Source organism: Lissotriton helveticus, chromosome 9, assembly GCF_964261635.1.
Source record: "Lissotriton helveticus chromosome 9, aLisHel1.1, whole genome shotgun sequence".
Lineage (NCBI taxonomy): Eukaryota > Metazoa > Chordata > Amphibia > Caudata > Salamandridae > Lissotriton > Lissotriton helveticus.
This window is the reverse complement of record NC_136070.1, coordinates 524,540,175-524,565,936: the sequence shown is the minus strand read 5'-3', so window position 1 is coordinate 524,565,936 and position 25,762 is coordinate 524,540,175. Positions and strand designations below refer to the sequence as shown.

General features: G+C 42.1%; 1 protein-coding gene across 3 annotated transcripts in view; it reads right to left on the bottom strand.

Annotated features, from left to right (window-relative positions):
- KIAA0586 (KIAA0586 ortholog) overlaps positions 1-25,762 on the bottom strand; it is an 813,007-nt gene that overhangs the window by 575,033 nt on the left and 212,212 nt on the right. For all 3 annotated transcript variants that reach the window (XM_078660379.1, XM_078660377.1, XM_078660378.1), the window contains exons 6-8: positions 19,352-19,585; positions 7,765-7,924; positions 4,024-4,188 (exon numbers count right to left, since the gene is read on the bottom strand). In XM_078660379.1, the coding sequence (XP_078516505.1) occupies positions 4,024-4,188; positions 7,765-7,924; positions 19,352-19,585 (559 nt within the window). The remainder of the gene's footprint in view (positions 1-4,023; positions 4,189-7,764; positions 7,925-19,351; positions 19,586-25,762) is intronic.

Sequence of the window (25,762 nt, the reverse complement as noted above, 5' to 3'; positions counted from 1 at the left end):
TATGCAGACATGTGCACAGGCCTATAGTATTTGAGTGAGACCTTTGATCTGAAAATCAGGGGGTTCAGGGTCGTCCCCCTCCTGTTAGCCCCATCCCACGATAACGAGAGCCAAATCTACGTACACTTGTTGCAGGCGCCAATTTCCTACCACACACGTTCAAAACCCTGTCCTTTGCTGTGAAGGTAATAACCACTTTGAACTATGGCGGGCCGCATGGTCCAAAGTAATCTTCTTCCACTTTTTCAGTCACTTATCCTTCAACCAAAGACAGGTCATGCATTTTGGAGTCCAACCGCAAGTAAGCCACCACTGTCATGGAATGATTAAATACTGATGATTTTGCGCTGGAATGTACGCTGGATATCTTGGTCAAGAACACTGCAGTATTGAATAGCCTTAAAACTAATAAAACTGTTGATAAACCGGTTTGTTCAAAAACGGCAGAACCAAAAACCGCAGTCAGTCATCTCTACCTAAGCCACACCAGAGAGTGAATAGCTTCATGCCTATCCATATTTACCTGCCAAGGGTCATGTCAATAAGGCTTCCCTAGCTATTACTTGAAAACCCAGTTGAGCACATCCAATCATTCGTCTGAGTAACCCTTATATGTCATCAATTTTCCAATGGAGTCTGTAATGTCGAATTCAGTTTTAAATACATGAAGAGGACTGCATGAGTCCCACAGGCTTAGTCCCTGGTACTTTCTCCTTCTCTCTGCACCTCATCCACTGGCAACATAAATACAGATGATATAGTTCCATGGAGTGAAAAACAAACAATAAGATGCAAATATTATCAGATAAAATGCATAGGTTGATATCTAAGTTAAAATATAATTAGCCTCTTAAATACACATCAGTGTCAACTAAAGTATATAGTAAACAATTATTTACAAAACTACTTGCTGCAGTGATCCTGAAAGGAGAGAAAGTTAAATTATACTACCTGCCTAAACTAGGGCTTTCCTCAACAGACAGCAAGAGAGACTTTTTAAGAAGTAAGTATCCACTGAGGGAATGGTGCCCTCTAGCCCACTGCATTGATTAGTGCCTAAACGTTAAGGTCACTGCCCAAGAAAAAGGTAAAGAGATTTCCCAAAATTTCACACAATCCACAATGGTAGGGCTAGCAGCATGAGGGAGCTGAGACAATTTTGGATTGGGAAGATTAGGTAAGGAGATCAGAAGGAACTCTGTTTTTGCAGGTTTCGTTTAAGGTGGCAATGCAACATCCAACATTGAGTATCATCAAGACCATGGACCATGAACTCAGAAGCATTATAGAAGAGGTTTTTTAGACAGAGCAATATATTGTTGGCATAAAAGTGAAGTGAAAAGCTAGAGTGACTGAAGATGGAAGCAATTAGAGGGGAGGAGATAAAACAGAGCCTTGGGGAACCCCTTGTTGTAGTCTCACAGATGTGGGGAGAAAGTTGGTCACGTTTATGTATCGACAACAGTCGTCTAAGCATGCTGAGAACCAACAGAGCACTGGGTCATTCAGACCCATTCTATATTTGTGAATGTTCAGGAGAATGGCTTTATCCACCATGCTGAAAGCTGTTAAAAGGTCAAAATGTATGCTGGGGTAGGAGTCACCTTTAGGCGCCTTGACGCCCATTGGGCATAGTTGCGCATTACAAATGATATTTCATTCATTCATTCATTCATTCATTCATTCATTCATTCATTTCATTTATCCAAAACAGAGAGTCATGCAGCCATTCGTAAAGTTAAAGTCTCTGTGTTGCATGTTGTCGTGTAGCCTGACTGGGCTTAGTATAGAAGTTGTTTTCCTCTTGCCTATGCAGATAATGTTCAAATTTTTCTTGCACTTCCTGTCTTCACGCCTCAATTCCAAACACATTCTCAAGTTAAATCCACTATTGGATAGCTGACAGCCTTTCCATTTTATTAAAATCAATCATAAATAATCTGTTTCTCAACTGTATCTGCATACATCCTCAACCAGAAGCCATGAGGCACATTTTAACTTGAGCATGGATACTTTTATAACACAATCATAGGTGCCTGATTTAAATTACTGAACATATGGAAAATCTGGCATAACATTTCATTTCATTGAGCCAAGACACAGATCGCCTAACCGGTCCTCATTAAAACGTGACTACTATCTGCTAACAGTCTATTAGTAGGACTCCTTGAGCTCCTGCTTCACAGGACAAGGTATTAAAGCGAATACTAAGGCCTTTTACATTACCACAAGCACCCCCATATAGCTCTAAGCCATTGGACTATCAGCAAAAGAAGGTTCTCTTTAGACCAATTTTGATCCCGGTTTTGAAATATATAAAATGCCCTTCCCCGAAGTAACTCAACTTATGTGTTGATAAGTCGCAACATGCAAATTATGCTCTGAATAAGGGATACGTTTCTGATTATTGAACTTGAACATTCTGGAGTCTAGGAAAGGTGCGAATGAAGCTGGCACTCTTCCTCACAACCAAAGCTTCTATAAGATTTAGAGGAAATGATTTTTTCTGTGGTCTGGCAAAACTCTTTGGAGGCTGACTATCTAATTTTCCTTCTAGAGAGGTCTGGACTTTGACAGCTCCTTCAGACAGGGTTAGGCAAAGGAATAATTGACCTCCCCTTCAAAAGACAGACTGCATTAATGAATGCTTGTTATTAGAGTTAGAGCCATACTTTAGCTTCAATCACTGTAAACAGATCATACATTAGAAATTTTTGCTCAAATCTTCAGGGTTTAATACAGACCGCAACCAGTCTTTATTTCTTGTGACTAGTTTAATTTGGGGGTGTAGGCTGGTTTATTTGGTCTTTAAATATAGTTTCCCCTTGGACCCTCCCCATCCGTGTTGTGTTACATACATTAGTCACATCATTTGGTGCCATGTTAAAACTTGAGGACTGCTGGAGAGACCTGTTCAGACATTGAGGAAAATAGTTTTCTGACAAAAAAAAAAAAAGAAACAACCCTCGCGAAAAGAAGCAAAAACAAATGCTGGACATTAATGGGAGATCTGGATCTTGACTATGGTACGTGATCACTTTAAGGAGCTGCAACACCATATGCATTGGACAAATGTTGATATGGAGCGGAAGATACAACAAAAATGCCCAGACATACCTGGCAGTTTGAGCTTAAATTCCCTTTTATGGCAGCCCAAGAATACTTTGCAAACCACTGATCCCAGTTTATAATGGCGTAGAGATAAACAATGGAATGGAATGCGACCAAGAGTAATTACGAGTAGTTTACATTAATTCAAGCATTCCATTCATGTCCTTTATTTCCTCACTGGAGCACTGACAGCCTCTCCTAGCACCTGCATAAAGCTATTACTGTTAATAATTTGCCAGAACCAGTCTGGGCGAGGATGGGGATATACAGAAGGATCTGGGGGAATAAGTGATAAATAAAATAGAGTCTTGTTCCTTTTAGAGCACCAGCACTTATTGGACATATACATTTAATGAGTTATAACTGCCATACTGTACCCAGCCCCACACATATTACACTTTTGCTTTTATTTAAGAGTACACTTGTCTATGATCCTGCTATCTTTCCCAACTACACAAAAGAAGCTATGAACAACCAATTACATACAACAGCAACGGGGCTCCAGTGCACTAGACCAAACAATAATACCCACCCGGAATACTATTCAGTTCTCCTTAACTTCCCCTACACCAGAAGAAAAGGCTTGACCTGCATACTGCTCGACTACTAGAGATTGGTGTAAACTTTGGTACTTGAACTGGCACGTAGTACGCCATGGTAAGTAAAAAAAACACACAAAGTGCAGGCCTCTTTAACAGTGAATGCAAGCATCATGAGTAATGCCATTCCAAAGATTCAGGTTCACAAGGCTCAAAAAAGCGACCACATTTTCAACAGTGCTGTGAATCTAAACAGGTGAATGTGTGAGGAAAAACGCACAACTTTGAAGAAAAAATAATTTTAAAGATATAAATGTTTTGTAGCATGGATATTCAACAAAAATGAAATTGCTATCATTTACTTCAAACTTACCAACTTTTGACCCATCTACATTTTCCTTTACTTTCAAAAGCTGATTTTGAAATGGAACATGAACATCATTTGACATAGGGACAGGAGGAAATCTGCGAGGAGCTGGTGTTTCCAGAGGGGATTTTCTTTTGCTATGGTCAGAGTCCACAAGCTGAGCAGAATTAACTTTTATTAATAAAAAAAAAGAAAAAGGTAATGTTTTAATGGAAAACACTTACTTCTTACAAAACAATATCAACCAGGAAGCAATTTGACATTAAGGTCAATAATAACTGTTAGATTTAGAAATAATTAGATTGTAGTTTAAGTATTTCAACCTCAATGCTAGGTTATGTAAAGGTCAAGAAATAATCAGACGTTTCAGAAAAGACAAAGATACCATTCTAAAAGCCAATGCGGAATAATCTACACAAAGCATTTCGTAGTTCATTTAATGTATTTACATATTCAAGATCAATCTGAACTGTATTGCACAGATCGCTCACATCTCTTACGCACAGAAGAAAATAGTCAAAAAGCTAAACAAAAGAGGAAAAATAAATCAAATGTATAATAACTAGATTTATATATCTTCTGATGAACCTTTTCCCTCATCAAAGGCCTTACTTATTTGACATTAGCCTTTACTATACCTCGCTTACTTTTTCCTTGTCTTAGTCCTTATTTATCTGAGATTAGCCTACTAGCCTCTAATTTGCCTCATTTTGCAAATAACTGTATATAATGTAATGTGGCTAGCAAGTTGACAACACATCATACGGAGGTGCGCCCATTATAAGGTGTTTCGGCCGTGGCACAAATATAACTAAGTTATAGCTATAACTTTAGAATTTATAAGGTTTTTGTAGTTTAGGTTGGTTTTGTATTGAAATAATAAATTACGTTTTCCTAACTATAACTAAGCTTTGACCTTATTTTCCATTGAATGAATATATATATCAGTCAATGCCAATCCTAGAGGAGGCAACTGCATCGCTGCACTCCGTAAACGGGAGTCTCGGTTTATCCTCCAGGCAGGTACCAAGTTCCCATATGGCATGAACCAGGATGAGGAAATGTACAGTAACCTTTAATGATTTCTGTGCCATGATTTCAATGTTTAAAAATCAATAATGCCTTGCTTTCGAAACTTGCCTCCTCACCTCCTTTCCCCTTTCTAAGCTTACCACACCCCCCCCCCACTCCTCTCCTCCCTCACCACACATGCACAACCCTCTTTTTAATTTCTAGGGTACTGCCATTCCAGACATGATTCTTAGCAAGGTCGGAAATTATATGACAGAACATACATATACCATGTATTACATTCAATGTCAAAATATACTGTATGTTGGTGTCCGTGGATTAATTGTATATTTTTAATCTTGTAGGAGAGTGCTATACAGCTTGCATCGTGATGTCACAACTACAATAGAGATAGGAGCACCAGGGTCCATGGCAACCGCCAAAACTCCAAGTCATCATTGAATAACGAGCACACTCGGGTACTATACCTGCACTAGGAATAACTATTTTGAATCACGTTAGCACTCCCGCACTTAAACTTCCACTCAGGGAACCAATGTTGTAATATAGACTGTTATACCTTCAATATATAATATGACTTGTCTCTATTGCCGCCCGATCGTGTTATCAAACCTATGTACTCTTAACATTTGATAGCCTGCCTGTGATATTTCTGAACAATGTGCAGTACCCCCGTTTTTACTTATGCACAGATGTCATCACTTCATTGCACAAATATCCTTTATATGTGACAATTAACATGCAAATATGAGATATATATTTAGTTAATGTACCAAGAAACTTCTTCCAAAACTGTGACCATTAACATGTTGAAAAAGTCTTTTTTCTATATCCATGTGAATGACTATGTGTAATGCACCTTTAAATACCTGCACTGTGGAGACGTGGGTCATGTGACCAAGACCAAGGACGTGGTCGAAACGTGTCATCTTTCTTGTCAGGAATAAACTTACCCGATGCAATTACCTTGTGGGCTCGCTGATTTTCTTGTTTTCTGCTGGATTCCTGTATCTATCTATCTATCTATCTATATATATATATATATCGTGATCAAGGTGTGGAGGAACACCGAAACGCATTGATCTAGAGCGCTGTCAGCCCCTAAATTTATGTAACTAATAAAAGAAAGCATTTAATTTCCACTTCGGGAGTGCGGCCCATTTTTTCCTTGTGAGGAGGGAAAGTGATGTGATGTATATATATATATATATATATGAAATCTTAGGAGGAGCCTCTCCTTCATCCTTTAACATTTACCCAAATCTTTCGAATTATTTATATATTTGTTCTCTTTTTGCCGCTAGTAAGCTCACTGTCTCAAGAAAGAATAAAGCAGTCTTCCCCACTTAACTATTTTATTTTTGCAACCATTCCTTGGATTATAACTCTGCTGATGCACGCTGTTTTATATGGTTTGATATGATGTAAGCGTCAAATAATTTGTGGCATGATGCCTCGGGCGAGTGATTGGGGAGTGTCTCTAATGTACATTTGTTGCACTTTCATATGTAATACATGCAACGTATTCATGTCTCGTTAACTTTTGGTGGGAAATCCTAATAATAATATTTCAAAGCCTTAAAATTCATGAAAAAGGCTAAATGCTTGTTCACTTCGTCTTGAGACATTCTCAGAACGTACAGAAAAAAGTGAACTGAACCCCGCAGCTGAGGCACACACCATGCCTTTTACAAATATGTGGTAATGGTTTTGGGTTTAAAGCACTCTTTGAAGCAAAAGATTCTAATACAAATGTCAGAAAATGTTCACTTGAAATTAATCTGCAATTGGTTCCAGTAAATAGGTCCTTGACCCTTCACCCCTCCAGTGTCCAGTCAAAACCCTTCCTTCTAAAACTGCATGAACCATTTACTTACTCAGATTATTTTTAGGCCTACTCTAGAACTTTATTTCAATACTATTTTCCGTCCAACAAATACTTTTCTCTAAATTTTCATTTTGAACAATTTTACTTTGTAGCAATTTCAATACAATGACCCAAGCCATTCGCTTTGTACTTTTCACAATAATGAAGTTTAACAGACTCCAGCAAAAGTCTAGAGACTTTAAAAATATGTTCTAAAGAGCTCCCAGTTGGTTGGGAAATATCTAAGCTTGTGAATCTGCAGAGGATCAGCATTTTAGAGTGTTACAAGAGACCAATCACACTTTTGTTCAGCAAGATAACCATGGTATAACACCAGGACAAGGTGCCTCTAAAAGGTTCTGCCACTCTGAGTGTAACCACTAGCACTGAGCAGTCCGACCATCTCTCGGATATATAAAGGCTTTGCAAACCTTAATGAGGACTAGGATATGTCACAGGACTGGTTATAGATCTGTTTCTGAACAATGTGTGATTGGAAAATGTGTATGTAATATCTTCTACAATTGTCCAGTGCACATGAAAGCAAAAGTGTTGTTAACCAAAAACTTAGATTACACTCTAAATTTCACTCAATTGGATTATTGTTTCAAATCCTTTCTGCATAGCCATCCAAAGGGTAGGCTTATGTGCTACTACCTTCCTTTCTCCATGTTATGAGTCACCGGTTTGCGATATTTGGATATTATTGCTTGGGAATCTATCATTCCAAGGCAATTCATAGTTATTCTGCAAGGCAAAGTGTTATCCAAGAGTACACAAAAAAACGTAAAGCGTTTTAACAGGACACATCAAATTACAAAACTAAAGAGCAATATCAAAATTCCTACCATTCGTTGATCTAGTAACAGGAAACACATCTTTATTCAGGTGATTCATCATCTGCGGAGGCCCCGGCTTTGCATCCTCATTGGAAGGCTTAGAACAAACAGCATGTGCACAAACTCCCAGAACACCAGCAGTATTGATTCCAGAGCTTATGAAACGAGACTAAACAAAACAGTAGATTTAGCATGGGCAGCGAGAATAACCGTGTAAAATTGTAAAACCATCTATTTCTTTAAAACATATACTGGAGATTGAGTAGAGACATACTCATAACATTCTAGACCAAGGGTGTCCAATGCATTACCACCGTGGACGAGTTCTGACCAGAGATACTTAAACATGATCACATTGACTTGAGAGCATTAACATGCAACATAACGGACACAGAATGTGGACATTATAAACTCCAACAGCTACAAACTATATTAACTTTCTCAACAGTGCCATATCCAGGTTTTCAACACAAAAAGACTTACCAATGTTTCCTATCAGGAACAGTTCTTCTAATGTTCTAATCCCTTAATTTTGTCAAACACTTTAGAGAAGATTATGAGCCCAAAGTTACGTAGCAGGGCCACTTGTGCCTCAGTCATAGCTTTGCAGATTACACTACAATGTATAAAATGTTGATCTTATTTGAAAGACATTAATTACCTTGTCATGAGTAACAACCCTTAAATTGCTGTGACATTGTGCATATTCACCCAATTACTTTCAGAATGTTCACCTTTATTTGTATCTACTGCATTCCCTACCAACCAGTTCGTATTTAAAAGATTTTCCACTTGTTAAAATAAAAATCACCATGTGAAATGATCATATTTTATATACTCTACATTATTTTATATACATGCACTCAAGGGTCAGAATTCAAGCATTTTCAAAACTAGTTTCAACAAAAATGGATTTCATCTTAGCCACTAGATTAGGTATTGGCTTTGCTATTAACTACTAGATCAGTAGAGCTAGGCATTAGGGCTTCTACTACTCGATTCTTACCCACTCACAAACATTTTACAATTTCTCATTTTCAGCATGACAAACTAAAACATCATTTTAAATTGGTTAGATTTATAGATATAGTACCCGCTATTGTACATACAATGATACTCTAGGTCAGTCAGGAGTTCCATGACCATCTAGACGTGCAAGGACAAAGATAGAGTGCCTAAAAAACCTCAAGGAACTCTCAGGTGATTTGCAATATCCTTATAACGCATTTTATTCCTTATAATATGTGGGTATTTCAGCATTTAAAAAGATTCTTTTACAGTTCCCAATATGAATTTCTTGATTTCTTTTCTTTTTCACTGTCTCTATTCAGAGGGCGGATCGATTTCATGTTTTCCAACAGCTGCAGATATTAATATGTAAGAGTATTGTATTTATGCTGCCTCATCTGTTTCTATTGTCACAGTTATCACCCCATCCATGTCAGGACGGTCATATTCGCTCTTAAAATCTTTGAAGTCTCAATATCGGTACACGTTTATATGAGTTCTTATTAGGCACTTGCACTTTACGATACATGGCACGATTGGATGTGTGGATGTTTCACTTGCTGTTTTTTTATTTTATCATGTGCAACCCTATTCGCAGTATTCTTTGGCATATCCAGTTTTTTTGTTTCCTTTAGCAGTTTGAAAAAAAAAAATTTACCATTGTTTTTTCACAATATTGGTTGGCCAATAGACCCAAACATTGTAAATAAATCTTTGTATTTTCATTTCTTAATATATTAACATAGGAGCATATTATATCTTTATACATCTGCAGGTACTATCCAAGTGTCCTTAGTGGCTTTCCGGAAGAAGGCGCTTCTGTGCCGAAATACGTGTAGATGATTGAAGATAACCAATTGTTAAGCCACATATTATCTTACTCAATAGACTACCACTGTATTTAATGTCCAGAAGCACCAAATGTCTGGTGCTTTCTCTAAACAATTGTGATTTTTCTGTGTACCTTGCTTTAAGAGTGTTGGTAAAATCAATGTGATTGCAGACACTAATTTAGTGTGGATGTGAAATTATGAGATTATATTTCTCTTTCTTCAAATTATTATTGGTTCCTTTATTGATATTCGAACAAACAACTTTGTCTTGTCCACTTTTCTTGTGTTGTCTCTTTCATATTTGTCCTGATTTTTTCAATTACGGTGAATATAAATACATTGGAGATGGCCTAGGTTTTGTTCGCTTACTGCATTTTTCCTGCCTAGAGGAACTCACACCCAGTTGCAGGGGGCCTTTTTCTTTACATTGACTAACTAGACAGTTTAGTAATCCTTTACTTTGTGTGGTCTTGCACATGAAAAAATACAATCTGCTATCATTCCTCCATGACTAGATTTATCAACAGGGTGCCCAGAAGTTACTAAGACGAGCCTGAATAGAATTAAACACAAAACAAAAACATTTTGCAGATACATAAAAGTCACGGACAGCAACAGTTCACCGAGGATCATTCAATCACCCTACAAGGTAGATGAAAACATTACAAATGATGTCAAATCTAAAGCGGACACTTAGGGCAATCATTCAAAGAAACTGCATGAAGTGGTAAAGCACATCTCTCACCCTCTACCACCAGGCATAAAATACACCTCCAGCACATGCTTCATGAAAATTAAGAATTTTCCAACATATTCACTGCCAAAAAAAGTCAAAGCATCTATACCAAGAAATATGGCACACATTCCCAAACTCAAATCTAAGTCAATGTGGCACTATTTTATTCTGTTATTCATTAAAAATCTCTAAAAAGTTCCTGGACTTATGTCACCCAGCTTCTAAGAACTCTTTGAAGGAGCCATGATCAACACTGCACTTTAGTGTCAAAGTGCCTACTGAGACAAAATTGTTTAAAACTTTCATGTAACAAGGAAAGTTCCAAGTTAACCTGAGACTGGTCATAACGTTCTCTACTAAAGAAAATTAAAAAAATAGCAGATCCACAAAACATACACAAATAGTTAATCACTATAATAGTTTCTCAACTCTGTAAAAGACAATGGAAGGCTGTGCGACCAAACTTTCTGAAACATTTTATGCAAATCCTTCTGAGACACCATGTGAGAAGTTGTCCTGGTATATGATGTCCACTAATTAAAGTGGGCACATTGCACCAGTCCAAACAACACTTATGGTGATTTAGGAGGTCAAAGATAACCTTATGAAAGCTATCTAAATGGTAGCTGTGAAGAGCAGCCTCAAGGTTTAGTCTTGAAGGGATTTTAAGCAGCTTGTACCAGAATGCAACCTTATTGTCTTGGTTAAATGAAAGGAGAAACACACAGAAGTTATAAGAATATATATTTATTATTATAACACCATAAATACCTCACAATATCTGCTAATGCAGATAAACACAAAGCACACAATACTGTAGCACAGAAACAATTGTGAGTAGCACTAATACACAGTGGGCTCCAAGGGGAGACCAAACTAAATAACTAAAATAGTGGTAAAAGAACCACGACTCGAGTTAAGACAATGTCTAGGGGGATGTAGAATCACTGGGACCCCAAGGAACCACCCAAGGTGAGTAAGTAGGGGTCCCATGGAGGGCAGGTGCAGTGTGAGAATACGACTGCAAGCTACGTGCAATTCAATGAGAGAGTCGCGGTTGCAATTTTAAAGTTTAAGGACTCTTCCCAGTGTACTACGAAGAAACCTTATAGAACATAGAAGGTTGGAGAGCCACCCCACACGTGGATACCGAAGTACCAGAGTTACCTATCCCAGGGAAGCTGAGTGCATAGGGCTGAAGTGGCATCGGAAACCGCTGTCGTTCTCAATGGGAGTCTTCAAAGAAATGCCACTGCTGGAATGAAGAAAAGTGTCCGGTGGAATCCGCAGGTGGATTCTTGATGGAAGGAACCTGAAAGCAGAGGGGACAGAGTCTGGGTCACTCAGGAGAGGCCAGGGGCTCAGTAGTCGAATGCCCACCGATGTTGGGTGCTTCAGGTGTGAAGGAGACAACGAGGATGACCAGGAGGCGGATACGAGCTGCCCCACAAAGGATGTAAAGTGCTGAGGGGTCGGTGTCCGGCGGGAGCAGCAACAAGCCTTGGCAACGGCCACCCACGAAGAAGGTCAAAGAACGTTACAGTCTGGCCCAGCAAGGAACAGAGGACTCACCACAGCAAGGGGAGTCAGGGCAGGCATGGAGCAACCAGGGAGCCCAAGAAAAGCAGTGTTGTCCCTCAAATGGACCTACAAGCCGAATGTACAGGAGTCGCAAGTGGACCTCTAGCAGTTTCACAAAGACACAGCTTCCAGGGCACAGAGTGCAAGGAGGCCGGAGTCCTTTGTACGAAATGTTTGCAGAGTTGGGGGCTATCGATAGCCCAATGCACGAAGTTCAAAAGCACCAACAAGCATATGCAATTGCAAAAGTATGCGGTGCACAGGGGTTTTGGTTATGTGGTCCCCACGAGGGATACTGGCTTCAAACTCGGTGAAAGGGCAGCTCGACCACATGGAACCTAGGATCCCACCTCCTGTGTTGGTGGAGCCTCCGGAGTCCGCAGGAGCTCAGGATCAGCAGACCGGTCAGTTGCGTTACGGTGCCTGCAAACACAGGCGAGACGAAGTCAGGCCCAGGCGAAGTCCAGAGTGTCCAGACGGTTGAACGTCAGTGGTTTCTTGTTCAGAATCTTGTCCACCTCGAATCTAGGGTCCTACTGCCAAATAAGCCGTTTTGTACCCACAGGAGAGGGTTGAACAGATTCAGGAGACCCTCACAGGAGAGGGTCAGGACAGTGGGTAGGTTACTCCCATGTCCTTTGTCCAGTTTCACACCAGAGCAGGAGCCATCATCTCCCAGAACTGGTTTGAGCTGGACTGTACACGAGCTTGGCTCAGCAGCCGGAGGGCAGAAATGTGTCTCTGGTCGGCAGTATCCATTTTGTGCTGTCTGGGTCGAGAAGGCTGGTACCGGGAAGACCAGGGAGCCACGAAGCTTGCTTCAGAACGGTGGAATCATACCTCCCACACCGGTTACAGGTGTGGAGGTATGATTCCAAGGGGTTTGATACCAAACACGACATGGTTTGTTGCAGCCGTTTTCTTAATAGCATTTTACGAGAGCATATAATGCACCTCTGCCTATATGTCTGGCTGCGTCACTGACAACTCGGGAGAATGGTCTCCGAAGGCTGCAGGGGTGCTCTGCTCATACAGGGGCACCCTCTCAGGTGAAATCCAGCACCCTGCCTTCAGGATCATCAAGGCCTGCTCTAGGGGTGACTTATAAGTTTTAAATGTAGTGACCTATAGATAAAGTAAACCTATATTTAAAGTAAGTGGTGCATGCACAATCTTAGACTGGCTGCAATGGCAGGCCTGTAGTTCCATTTTACATGGCCACTCGTGGGTGGCATAATACATGCTTCAGCCCATGGGAGGCCTCTGGGTACCTATGCCCCCGGGTATAAGTGTACCATAAACTAGGAACTGACAAGAGTACCCCAGTATCCAATCTAGAATGTACATAACACAGCCAATGTAGGGAGAAAGTAGATAGACTGGGGTCCTCATTAGCAGGATCCCAGTCAGACAAGTCAAAAATCAGCAAAACACCAGGCAAAAAATAGGGGTAACCATGCAGTCAGATCCTACCTTCCTACACACCACTAATCATGCTGCACACTAGGCCATAAACAGGGCTGTTCAAGTGGTAGGCAATACTTTTTGTACCATAAATAAAAATATGCACAGTCGTCCTGATCTGTTTGTTGAGTTCCACCCTTGATCACACATTGCTACTTAAAGCCATTGAGAAGCATCTGGAGGGAGTCAGTCACTTCCTTAGCAGCATCAGGCTGTGGAAATCCACACCAGCACCAATGCCCTTTTTGAGTTCCGCAAAGTTTAATCCTGCCACTTTGTCTTTTCAAATGCAAGCATCAAGCCACTTCAAGACCAGATCAAATATGTATGCATTACAGTGCACCAATACAATGATGATATTCCAATTTCCAATAAATAGGACATGATGAACATCACTACTTGCCGGTAAACCATACAAGTGTGAAAGCCAAAAACCACTTAATGTTGAACCTACGAAAAAAAGGTTTCCACTGATCTCAGCACACTATTTAAAACTGGATATCTGCCCTAACAGCTGATGGATTTTTTCCAGTGCAGGTTTCTCAGGCCAAATAAGGCTTGTGCCAACTAGGCAGCAACCACACCACATTCTACTAATTGCAAACACTGTGAAGGAGCTTATTTTCATCTACACATTTTGAGAAACTACAACCCTAAAGTGGATTCAGGAATGAAATGCAAGACCTGGTCCTGTCCAGATTAGACTACTGCAACATCCTTCTCATAGGGTTTAGCACTATTATCACACTAGCCCCCTAAGGCTAGTCAACTTTTAGATCCTATATTTGGCACAGCGAGCTTGGTCTATATTAAAAAAACGTCCCCCATTTTGTGGTCTGATCACTTCTCACTAATAATTGAAATGGTAGGTCTGTGCCTCGCTAATAAAAACACTCCCTCACCTTTCAAAACTACTAGAAAGAGGAAACATGTTTAAACAAAGCATGCGTACAAAGTTTTTATCAGCAGAACTCTTCACTCATATTTGGCCATCATCAAATCCTAGACTTTATTTCCATAATTCATCGTATTAGAACGCAAACTCTTGATCTCAATGTTCCCTTAAAATCCCCCAGTGCGAACCATCTTACTTTGCAATGTTTTCCCCAGCTCTGCAAGTCATGAAATTACAATATAGACGAGCTGAAGGAGCAGGTGGTGAGATTACTCTCCTGCATTTTGTGTTCAATATCAGCTAAAACAATCTGGTAATACCCTCAGCAAAGAAGTCTTTTAAAAGAATTAAGTTACCCATGCGCTAAATTCTTACACAGCACACTTTTGCATAGCTGTGCCATTCACTAATCCTTGTTGCCTCCACTCCCCGCTCTGTGCTTCACAATAACTATGTAAAGAGAGTTCTTTATCCATCTAAAATAAGATCAAAAATATTCACTCTTCAACTGAATCTGAGTTAGCCATGTGTCTTCGGGATTTACAGGCCCTTATCCACTCCTTACACTTGGGAATCATCTGCCCACCTCCCAGTAGATGCTGATGTCATTGGCGTATTATTGTACGCCAAACCTTCTGGGTCTCTTCTCTACCTGTGAACCACATAAATGATAATGGATGTTAAACCATCATTAGCTCCGTATTCTTTTTTTAACAGTTCCCCCAACATGGATATTGTCCACCTAGTATGGAAAACAGCAGTACTCACTCTTCTTAAAAAGAGTCACCTGGATCCAACAGTAAAGTCATATTTTAAACCTTCTACCCTTTCTTATAAAATACCTAGAAAAAGTGGTTGCACCTCATCTCCAATATTTTATGGAGACTCAAACAGAAAATTACCAGGCAGGATGCCTGAGTCATATTACTAAATTTCACATCAATCATCTCTAGGCAATTTAAGAAGGGAAGTAGTTAGGGGTGGTGTTTGAGTAATGATTTTTTTTAGAGCAGTCAGTTGCTTTCAACACCATCGACTGCACCCTTTTCACTCAAAGATTAGTTTCCACTGGCTGCCAAGGAACAGTCCTTAGACAGGTTTACTTCTGAGAGAACTCAAATAGTTGCTTAATCTCACTTTACTTCTTACCTTATGACCTTGTGTTGTGGCTTTCCGCAGAGATCACCATCTTTCACCCGTACCATTTAACATCAAAATCACCCACTGGCCAATGTTTTTCAATCTATCTGCATAAAGTTCTATATATATTAGAATGATACTCAATTGGTTATCATTCCAGATCAATCGCTCTTGCCTGCCGAGCACAACAAATTTGCCTGTACTATAACCATTGAACAAGAATACATGCCAGTGAACTTCCATAAACTGAATTGATCCAAAAAGGAAGACTTACTGACAGACAGGAACTCCTCACTACGGTGCAATATTGTCAATGCACACTCACCCCACTCTTTATAATCACATTCACCATTTAGTAATCATTTAGGATGAGAATCTTGCTCAGGAACAACAAGCAGCTGCAGTCTCACAGGCTTGCTTCGATCAGTTAAAAATTCTCAGACACATATTATGCTTTATGAATCCTACACATCACACCACAGAGGTTATGGCCTTGGTCTAGTCAAGCCTGGCTACGGCAAAAGCATATACGTGGGCACCCCTTACAAATTACGGCAATATTCTAATGGCCTGCTTAAACTGCCGTTGCCACAGAACGCGTTCGTCAGATTCAGTACAGGCCAGTGCAAATGAGAACACATTTATCCCACCCTCTGGAAACTGAACCGGCTTCTTTTGTAAAAAAGGATCATGTATGAGTCTCTTACTATTGTTTATAAAGCCATGATTGAATTTAGTCTTGGAATTCAATGCTCATACTACTGCTGATGTTATAAAACAATATTACCCCAAAATGTAATGTAATGTAATGTAATGTGGGATACTTGTAAAGCGCACTGTTACTCTACCTAAGTGTCCTGGCGCTGTAGACCGCTGGGGAACCCGTCCTGGTTTTCCCTGTGAGATGGTCCCTTTTCTGGGTATCTCCAGGGTGAAACCAGGCATCCCCGGCGTCTGTGGGGGGCCGTTGTGGAGATGAGGCAAGCTTAATGCCCAGAGTTACCGAGTGTGTTCCCTGGTTAGAGTAGGCCCCGAGGCGAGAATTATCGAGTCCGTTGACCCTGGTCCACGACCCTGCCACGTCGGGAATTGAACCCTGGTCCCAGGCCATTCTCTGCTTACAGGTCTGCCGCCTCTAACCAGTGAGCCACACCTCTCCAAAATGACTTAGACAGATGGTCTAAATTACCGCTCAACATTTTGGGCAGGGTCGCACTGTTCAAGATGACGACACTGTCCCGCGTACTCTACATGCTCCAGTACTTCACACTGCTCATTCTGCAGAGCAGGTTTTGTGCCCTTACGGTTAAACATCTGTGTGTTCACAGATGTGTGCCTTTATTACTGGGTGAAAAAAAACTGGTTCTCAATGAGTGGTTGCATGGGAGTGGGAGTACGCCACATTCAGGGTGGGAATAACAATGCAGTCATTGGCATTGGCTTTGGCATTGGCGCTGCGATGGACTGGCTGGGACCGAAAGGTGAAGCTTGAGACCTCTCTCTGGAGGAGGTGCTTGAAGGCTCACGCAGCGAGACTAGAAGGGTTCCGTGCTTGGGACCTTATCTTAATATCAAGAGTGGGGGATGTATGGGAGTGGACACACAGGAAGTCCTTTCAGTAGCTCCAGACAACATTCGACCTACATAACTCACAGTTTTTCAGATATTTACAATTTTGTCATGCCCTCTAGTGCCAACAAGAGTCACCATTCGAGGTTCCTGAATACAAACTACTTGAGGCACGGCTAGTTACTCACTCCTCCGACCTCATGTCAAGTCTACGAACGCAGTGGAAAACGTGGATGGGACCAATGAACGACAGGGACTGGAGGTATGCATGTATGGCCACCAGTACCCTAGTAATTTCAGAGCAATTGCCCCTCATCCAACTCAAATACCTTCATATCACTTACCTGACTCCTCCAATGACTAAGGATGGCACAAAGACTACCACAACCTAAATGTTTCTGATCTCCAGATGTGGTACGGGAGTGCCCTGTAATAATGAAATACTGGCAAAAGATTTTTGCCACCCTCTTGAGAATCTTAGATATCCTGATAGACTCCTCAACGAAGCTTACCTTACTTGGAATTCATGATGATCTGGGAGGTCCTCGAGGTGATCGCACTCTTGTGGGGATTGGTACAGTGATTGCAAAGAGAGACACTGGCAAACAGTGGACCTCTACAGGTCCCCATCCATGACCCAATGGCACTCTGGATTGAAACAGGAACAACCCATTTATGCTGCAAGAGGTTGTCATCAGAAACAAGCCAAAATCTGGGGTAAATAGTGGGCCTATTGTGGACTCTGATAATTGGAGTTGGGTGCTAACCTCATGATATATGTATACAAAAAATACAAGGCATATTACTAAATTATAAAGCAGAATAAAAAGAGCATAAGTAGGAGGCATCAATATTGTACGCAACACATAAAAGTTAATCAAATAAAGCAAAAACTCTATAAGACGCTTCGCTAAAAATGTCAGACAAAATTTAAAAAGTGCCTAATTGTCTGAGGACATTAACACATTATTAAGGATTACTCTCAACCCCTGCTTCATCTGCTTTGTTTGGAGAGCTCAGAACTTTTTGTGACTAAACTTCAGCTTAATTGCTCGAGGATCAATTTGCTTCTTTTGGCAAGTGATCTAGTTCAGAAACTCAGTGCTTGTCAAGCTTTAATAAGCTTAAATTTTCATCTGCTGTAAACATTATCTGCTCTCTTGAAACAGATTTTCAAGCGTGTCTCTCACTGATAAAACATATTAAAAAGAGTTAAGTGTTGCACCATCATTATATCATTCTTAATAGACAAGAAAGGTACTATCTGAATTTAAGAAAGCAATGTCACCTCTTGTAAAGAAGTCCGATTTTCACTAATTTTTAGCTTTTGATTTTACAAAACCCCAATTAATGTATTGAGCAACATGAACCAATGTTTTAAAGAAGGATTCGTGCTTCTTTTCAGAATGCAGCTGAGGGACCTCAGAATTTAGCATTTGGATAGAAGTCTGCATTTCTTTCTAATAGAGCCAAGACTGTATCACTTGCTCCACTTAAAACCATCTATTGATCACGTAGTATTGAGTCGCTAGGTAGATTTGTTTAGCGTCGTTCCTTTGAATTCTTTAATTTCCATACTAGTACAACTTTTGTGTTCAGAATTTATATGTTGGCTGACAACACAAATGTCATACCCTGGTAGACTTGTGAAATGGGTGTGGTGGCAGGTTGCTTTCCTAATTGCATGTGTGAAGTGGCAAGCTTGATAAACCAAACCTTTCTTAAAATGGAGAAAACGAAGGTGATAATTCTTGGAGACCCACCGTGAACTAGATTTCTATACTTTGGCATTAATGTTTATGGCAATCAGTTATGCCAGTGTCAAAAGTCAGTCTGTTAAGTTTGTTTTCACTGTTTGCTTTCTGTGAACCCTTCAGAATCAGCTTTATGTTTTTTACAGTTCAATGTTAAGAAAAACTCTTCTTATTTGGCTCAAGGTCTCCAATTCAAGATTAAGAATATCAGATTATAGATACCGTTGTTATCCAGGCTTACCCAAATATCGGATACAAAAGCCTCGGGTACACATGAAGGTGGCTGTCTGGCTCAATTTTGGCTTACTTTGCTGGGAGACAGCAGCTGTTTGTTCTGGTCTGAATTTGATCGAAAAAAGTTGCACGTTATAAAATTAAATAATGCAACAAAATGTATTTAGCACCTGGGAACAGATTCAAAGGGTGGAAATCGCTAACTTTAAGTAACTTTAAAGTATCAATCCTTATCAGATAATTCAACTACATGTGGAAGAAATTATACATGAAGAAAATGATTGAACCCAAACGCTAAGTGCCATTGGCTCAACCCAGACCTCAAAATAACCAGATTCAAACCAACAAACGGAAAGGACCAGGACTTTCCCCACAAATGTACCTGAATTTCCATTTGTTGCTTTTGCACATTTTCAATGTACTGCATCCGCTGTTCCGTGAGTCTGCCAAGCTGTGTTTCAAGTTGATTTATCCTATCACGATACTGTTGTCCATCTTCTATCGGAGCCTGGTTTTTCACTTGCTGATCAGTCAATTTAGACGGTAGCTGATCTGCCTGCAGTTTGTGAATCAGTTCAGAAACGGAGCCGATTTTGGCATCCAGATCACTTTGGGCCTAAAAAAATCCAAATATGAATTAGAAAAAAAACACAAAATTGTGCATGACCTCAATAACAATAGGAGCAGAGTTTAGTAAAGCATTTATTTATGTATTCCTTAACCAATATTATATTATTTTAATGGTCAATTAAATGGAGAACAATCTTACAAATTTGCACACCTTAACAGGCAAAACAAAGGCATGAACTAAAACTGTTCCTTTGAAACATCTGGTATGAACAGGATATTAATCTGCAATCAGCTATATAGCTACTAACATATAGATCAACTATGTGAATGGCACTACCTTTAAAAGACCACTTTAAGATTGAAAGTCTTTTTTTTTCTTTTCTATAGTGTTAAAGTGCATGAAAGGGAAAACGTCAGCTCCAGGGTGTTCCTACATTAAGATTTTCAGTCCTGTGCATCATTTCATTTTATTTCTCCCAATTGCTCTACAGCACTTCACGTAATGTACCGGTTGGTATGTTCAGGTGTGATTATACAGCAGCAGCAGCAAGCCAAGTCAGGAGTGAAGAGTAAGCGATTTGTCCTAAATAGCAAGCACAGGTGTCACCCAGGTCCAATCACTGGATTAGTGTTTCAATTCAATGGCAGTCGTCTTCTGACCGCAGGGCTACAGTAAATCATTTTGTAAGAAAGCAGCCTGGGTGGTGAATGAATTAAGAAAAGTCCAGATGGAATGAAGAGAGGTATTACAAGTAATCTTTCTGGTGATCCGGTTGCCTCTAGCACTTCCTCCCAATCCCTGAAAGGGTTTTTTGGTGTTTTATGTAGGTCTAACATGGTGCTGCTGCTACAGAATGGTCAGTGATAGCTGAAGCAAAAAACAAAGATGCAGTCAGTCCTAGTTTATATGGTGAGAATTGTGCATTACATGGTATATGATGGAGATAGTTTGGAAGGCAAATATCCTAATACCCTTAAAAGCGTGCCTGAAGAAAACAAGTTACTTACCTGTAACTTAAGTTCTCCAGTATTGGAAACTTTCATAGATTCCCATGCTTGCATCATTCCCCGTCGTCGGAATGGGAGTCCCCGGTATACATAAAATAGCAATAGAAACTATCACTAAAACTGAACCTAGGCCTATCCCCATTCCTGTTTTGCAACCTATCCACCTCTTTTTGTAAAAAAGACCAAAAAATATGACCAACCAATCAGATTGGCCTCACCCTCTAGAACCCTCCTGAGAGAAGCTCAGAACCTCAGATTTACGTAGCCGTTGTGTAACAAACCACTGAAGATGGAAGAGGCTGAGCTTTCCCACGGAGGCGTGTTGGTCGCAGGGGAATCTATGAAAGTTTCCAATACTGGAGAACCAAAGTTACAGGTGAGTAACTTGTTTTCTTACTCAAGTATTGGAACTTTCATAGATTCCCATGCTTGTATCAGAGTAGCTACAAGTTATTCGCACATTTTTCGACCCATGAGTAACATCAAACTAGGAACAAAGTCATAGTAAAAATCTATACTAATATTATAAAGAGAGAGCCCAAACCTTTGAGGCGGGTAATCTCAGGAACCACAGCACCAATCACAACACCCAATACAGCGTTGGTGTTAGAAAGGCGACCCCGGGGGAGGCAGAAGAGGTCTGACTGACCACCCCTAGGTCCACCTCTCCTTCGAGAAGTAGCCGAGCGGTACGGAGGGGCCTCCTGAATGAGGGCCCTCTCCGAGGATCGTACAGCCGAGTAATCACAACACTACAAATGGACACCACGCAAGAGATCAAGTTCTTAAGCTTTTATACGTAATAAAGGTTGCGGGTTCTTGGCAGTATATACAGATGGATCGAAGGATCCGTAAAGTCTCGGAAAGGGGGGTAGGTAGCGGGACAGTCTCGCTCTAGGCGGAGGAAGGAATACCCTACGCACAGCTCTCAATCCTCGTGCTGGGGGGTTCCGAGGGGTTCGAGCCGCGGCAGCGCCAGCAGGCTTTCAGATGGTTCAGCAAGATAGGCCGCGGCAGCGCCAGCAGGCTCTCAGATGGTTCAGCAAGGTAGGCCGCGGCAGCGCCAGCAGGCTCTCAGATGGTTCAGGAAGGTAGGCCGCGGCAGCGCCAGCAGGCTCTCAGATGGTTCAGCGAGGTAGGCCGCGGCAGCGCCAGCAGGCTCTTAGATGGTTCAGGTTACCGGAGATGAGTTCGTCTGGTGTCGGCCGTGACAGCGTCAGCAGGGCTTCCAGTCCAGGATACAACTGACGTCCTAATCCAGGGCTGGCCCAGATATAGGACTGGAGTCCTTTGATGTCCGGACCCTCGCGCCTGGGGGTCAGAGGGGCCGGGATGATGGTGTCCAGACACCCCGCAGGGGGGTGGAGCCAGCGCCCAGGGAGGCCGGAGGGCGATCGAAACCAGGCGTCCGGGGACGGCTGGAGGGCCATCGAAACACCCCTTTCTCCGGGATCTGTCGAGTGGCCACTCGACCACCTGGGTGGATCTTGGTGCCTCGATGTCTGGGCTTCGCTGGGGCCGGGGCGGGAGCAGAGGCCACGTGGTCGTGACGTGGTGGGCCCAAGATGGACTCGGGCGCGGCCTCATGCTTAGGTCGTGACGGGCCCACGATGGAGCCAGGTCGGTAGTGGGGGTCCGGGATGGTGGCCAGACCAGCAATGTTGGGGCGTGCAGTGTCGGGCAAAAGGGCTGCCCGATGCTGGGTGGAGGGCCGATGTCGTCCTGGGCTCGCCATGCGGAAGGAGTAGGACCACGCAATGAGGCCGGGTCCAACAGTTGGAAAGGGCAGTTGCAGCAGAAGGACATAGGCTATGCAGAAGCCCACCATATACATTTAAAAGGTAAAAGAACTGTGCCAGCAAAGTAGTCCCTTGTGGGCGTGTCTGCGTTGTGCTGTGGGCGTGTGCTGGGGGCGTGACAAACGCTGGGGGCGTGTTGTACGTGCCGCCCTTCATGCCATGTCTCGTATCGTGTGCTGTGGGTGTGTGCTGGGGCGTGGGCGTGTGCGGGGCGTGGGATTACGAGGAAAAAAAAGCGAGCGTTGTGCCCAATATTTCATTGTTTTTTTCTTCCCAGGTTCTGTACATTCCAGCTCCGGGTGTCCACCCTGCTCCCTTTAAATACCCCTGCACCCCATAATCATAACCCACCCTTACTCCTTAAAATACCCCAATACCCTTAAAAAATAACCCATCTTAACCCTATAAATATACCGTCTACCCCAAAACCCAAATCTAGCCCTGAACCTTATAAATACCCCTGTACCTCAAAACCCAAACCTACCCCTGAACCCTAAAAATACCCCTGTACCCCAAAACCCAAACCTAGCCCTGAACCCTAAAAATACCCCTATACCCCAAAACCCAAACCTACCCCTGACCCCTAAAAATACCCCTGTACGTCAAAACCCAAACCTAGCCTTGAACCATAAAAATAACCCTGTACCCCAAAACCCAAACCTAGCCCTGAACCCTAAAAATACCCCTGTACCCCAAAACCCATACCTATCCCTAAACCCTAAAACTGCCCCTGTACCCCATAACCCAAAACTATATCTGAACCCTTAAAATACCCAAACACCCCAAAACATATACTTCAGTACCCCAAAACATATACCCATACTTACCTTATCCAAACATTAAAAAAAACATGCTTTTACCATTCATGCATTTACAAATGTATGCGTGGTAAAAGCATATCAAATGTAATGCCATGCGTTATAATGGCATTGCGGAGTCATGGTACTTTCGTAATGAAAGTATGCGGAGTGATGGCATGCGGAAAGAAAGTTGCGGAATAATGGGTGTTTACCCTCCCCCGGTAAGTACATTGGTGGCACGGCGGCCCACATCTCCAACAACATACTCATATTTTTTCACCACCGATTTGAAAAATGCACAGGTCTCTCTCATTGATGGCCAGCACCGACACACTTTTAGACACACCTCCCGCCACAAGTTCTAGAATTGCGAACTTTAGAGCTGGGGAGCTACGTTCGAATCTCGGCATCAGCTCAACATCCTGTGATTCCAGGCAAATCGCTTTGTCTCCCAGTGACTACCACAAATGAATGTGTTCTTCTGTAATGTAAATTGTACTCATGCCATGTTGTCGAGTTCGCGCCATATAATATTGCAAGGACAAATAAAGTAGGGAAACGCGAGTTCACACACTACTGAACTCTTAAGTGCATCAGCATTGCACTGTGAATCGGAGCATTTCACAGGCCTGTCACAGATAAGAAATGTTATCAAAACGAAATCCTACAAAACAATATACTACTGGCCGGCAGCAATTCATACCCGGACAACGTCGGGACGGGCTGCTAGTATATCATAAAGACATCTTCGATGGTCAATAACATACTTAGAAACATCAGAAAACATAAACAGATGAGGTTCAAAAATGTGCAAGAGCTGATAAAACAGTAACATGGAAGAAGGGATGGAAGGATGGATGAAAGGGAAAGCTCACCACTACTGAAAGAGGTTCCTCAGGACTGCTTGGCCGACTGCTGTGTCACTCTGAGTTGCTGCATCCAGCCAGTATTGTCTTGTAAACGTATGTGTACTACTCCAGGTTGCTGCACGGCAGATCTCCCGGATAGGAACCCCAGCAAAGAGGGCTGTAGAAGAAGACATCGACCTCATGGAATGAGCAGGGGCTCGACCTTCCACTAGAACTTTAAGCACCTCTGAATGTCCAGAGAGTGAAGTGCTTTCTCTGCTAGAGTAGCCGGTTGAGGGAAAAAAGTCTTAAGAATTACCGGCTCATTCAAATGAAAGTGCGAAGGAACTTTAGGTATGAATTTTGGGTTAGTACGTAAAATCACCGTTCCTCTTTTGAACTGGAGAAAGGGTTCCTGAATGGTGAGAGCCTGCAATTCACCCACACGCCTAGCTGAAGTCAAAGCTAGAAGAAGTGCTACCTTCCAGGAGAGGAATTTCAGCTCTGCCTTGTGAATAGGTTCAAAAGGTTCATAAGCTGGGCGAGAACCAAGTTCAGATGCCAAAGAGGAGGAGGAGGCTTGACTGGAGAGAAAACTCTGAACAGTCACTTGAGAAACTGTTTAATGATCCTTGCCGACCAGAGTGAAGGGCCTGCAGATGTGAGTCTGAAGCTAGAAATCCCCGCCAGGCGCACCTGATGGAAGAGTGTGCCAGTCCCGCTTTTACTAATGATAGAATGTATGGAAGAACTTCATGTGGCTCCGATTTAAAAGCATGGAGGCCGTTGTGCTGGCATCAAATACAGAAACGCTTCCACTTCAATCTGTAAGTCTTATTTGTACTTGGGGCTCCTGCCTGAGAAAGCAACTCTTTACATTCTGCTGAGAGATTCAGCCCAAGAAATGTTTGCTGCTCAGGAGCCATGCAGAGAGCTGAAGAGACTGAGGATCCAGATGCCAGACTTGGCCCTGGGACATGGTCAGCAGCGAAGGAATCACCTGCAAAGGAAGAGGACGGTCCAGGGAGAGAAGGTGAGGTTCTGTGAACCAAAACTGTCTGGGCCACATCGGAGCTATTAGAATCATCTTGCACGGTTCTGCTTTGAGCTTCCTGAGAATTCTGGGGATCAGAGGAATGGGGGGGAAAGCGTAAACAAATGCGCCTCACCAGGCCATCAAAAGCGCATTCCCCAACGATCCTGGACGGTGAATCCTGCTTGCATACAACCGGCATTTCTTGTTCTCCGGAGTGGCAAAGAGATCTATGGAAGGTGTGCCCCATATGCGAAAAACTTTCTGTAGAGTGAAGTTATCCAGTTCCCACTCATGGATGACCGACTTCAGTCTGCTGAGCATGTCTGCTGCTTTGTTGAGGACACCTGGAAGATGTTCCGCTTGGAGTGATACCTCTTGTTGGATAGCCCACTCCCAGACCGATTGGGCTTCTTGCGACAACAGTTGAGATCTGGTGCCTCCTTTTTTTATATAATGCATGGCTGTCGTGTTGTCCGTACGTAGAAGGACTGTAGACCGTTGTATTCATGGAAGAAAGGCCAGCAAGGCTAGGCAAATCGCCCTGAGCTCTAGCAGATTGATATGCAACAGCCGAGGCCGAGGCCGCCACCGGCCGCTTACATGAAGGTCTTGCAACACCACTCCCCAGCCTTCGAGAGAGGCATCCGTAGTTATTATGTGAGGAGCCGGGGCTGGCTTGAAAGTGAGACCCTGAGAAAAATTTTCTTTGGTCGTCCACCATGATGCAGCGTC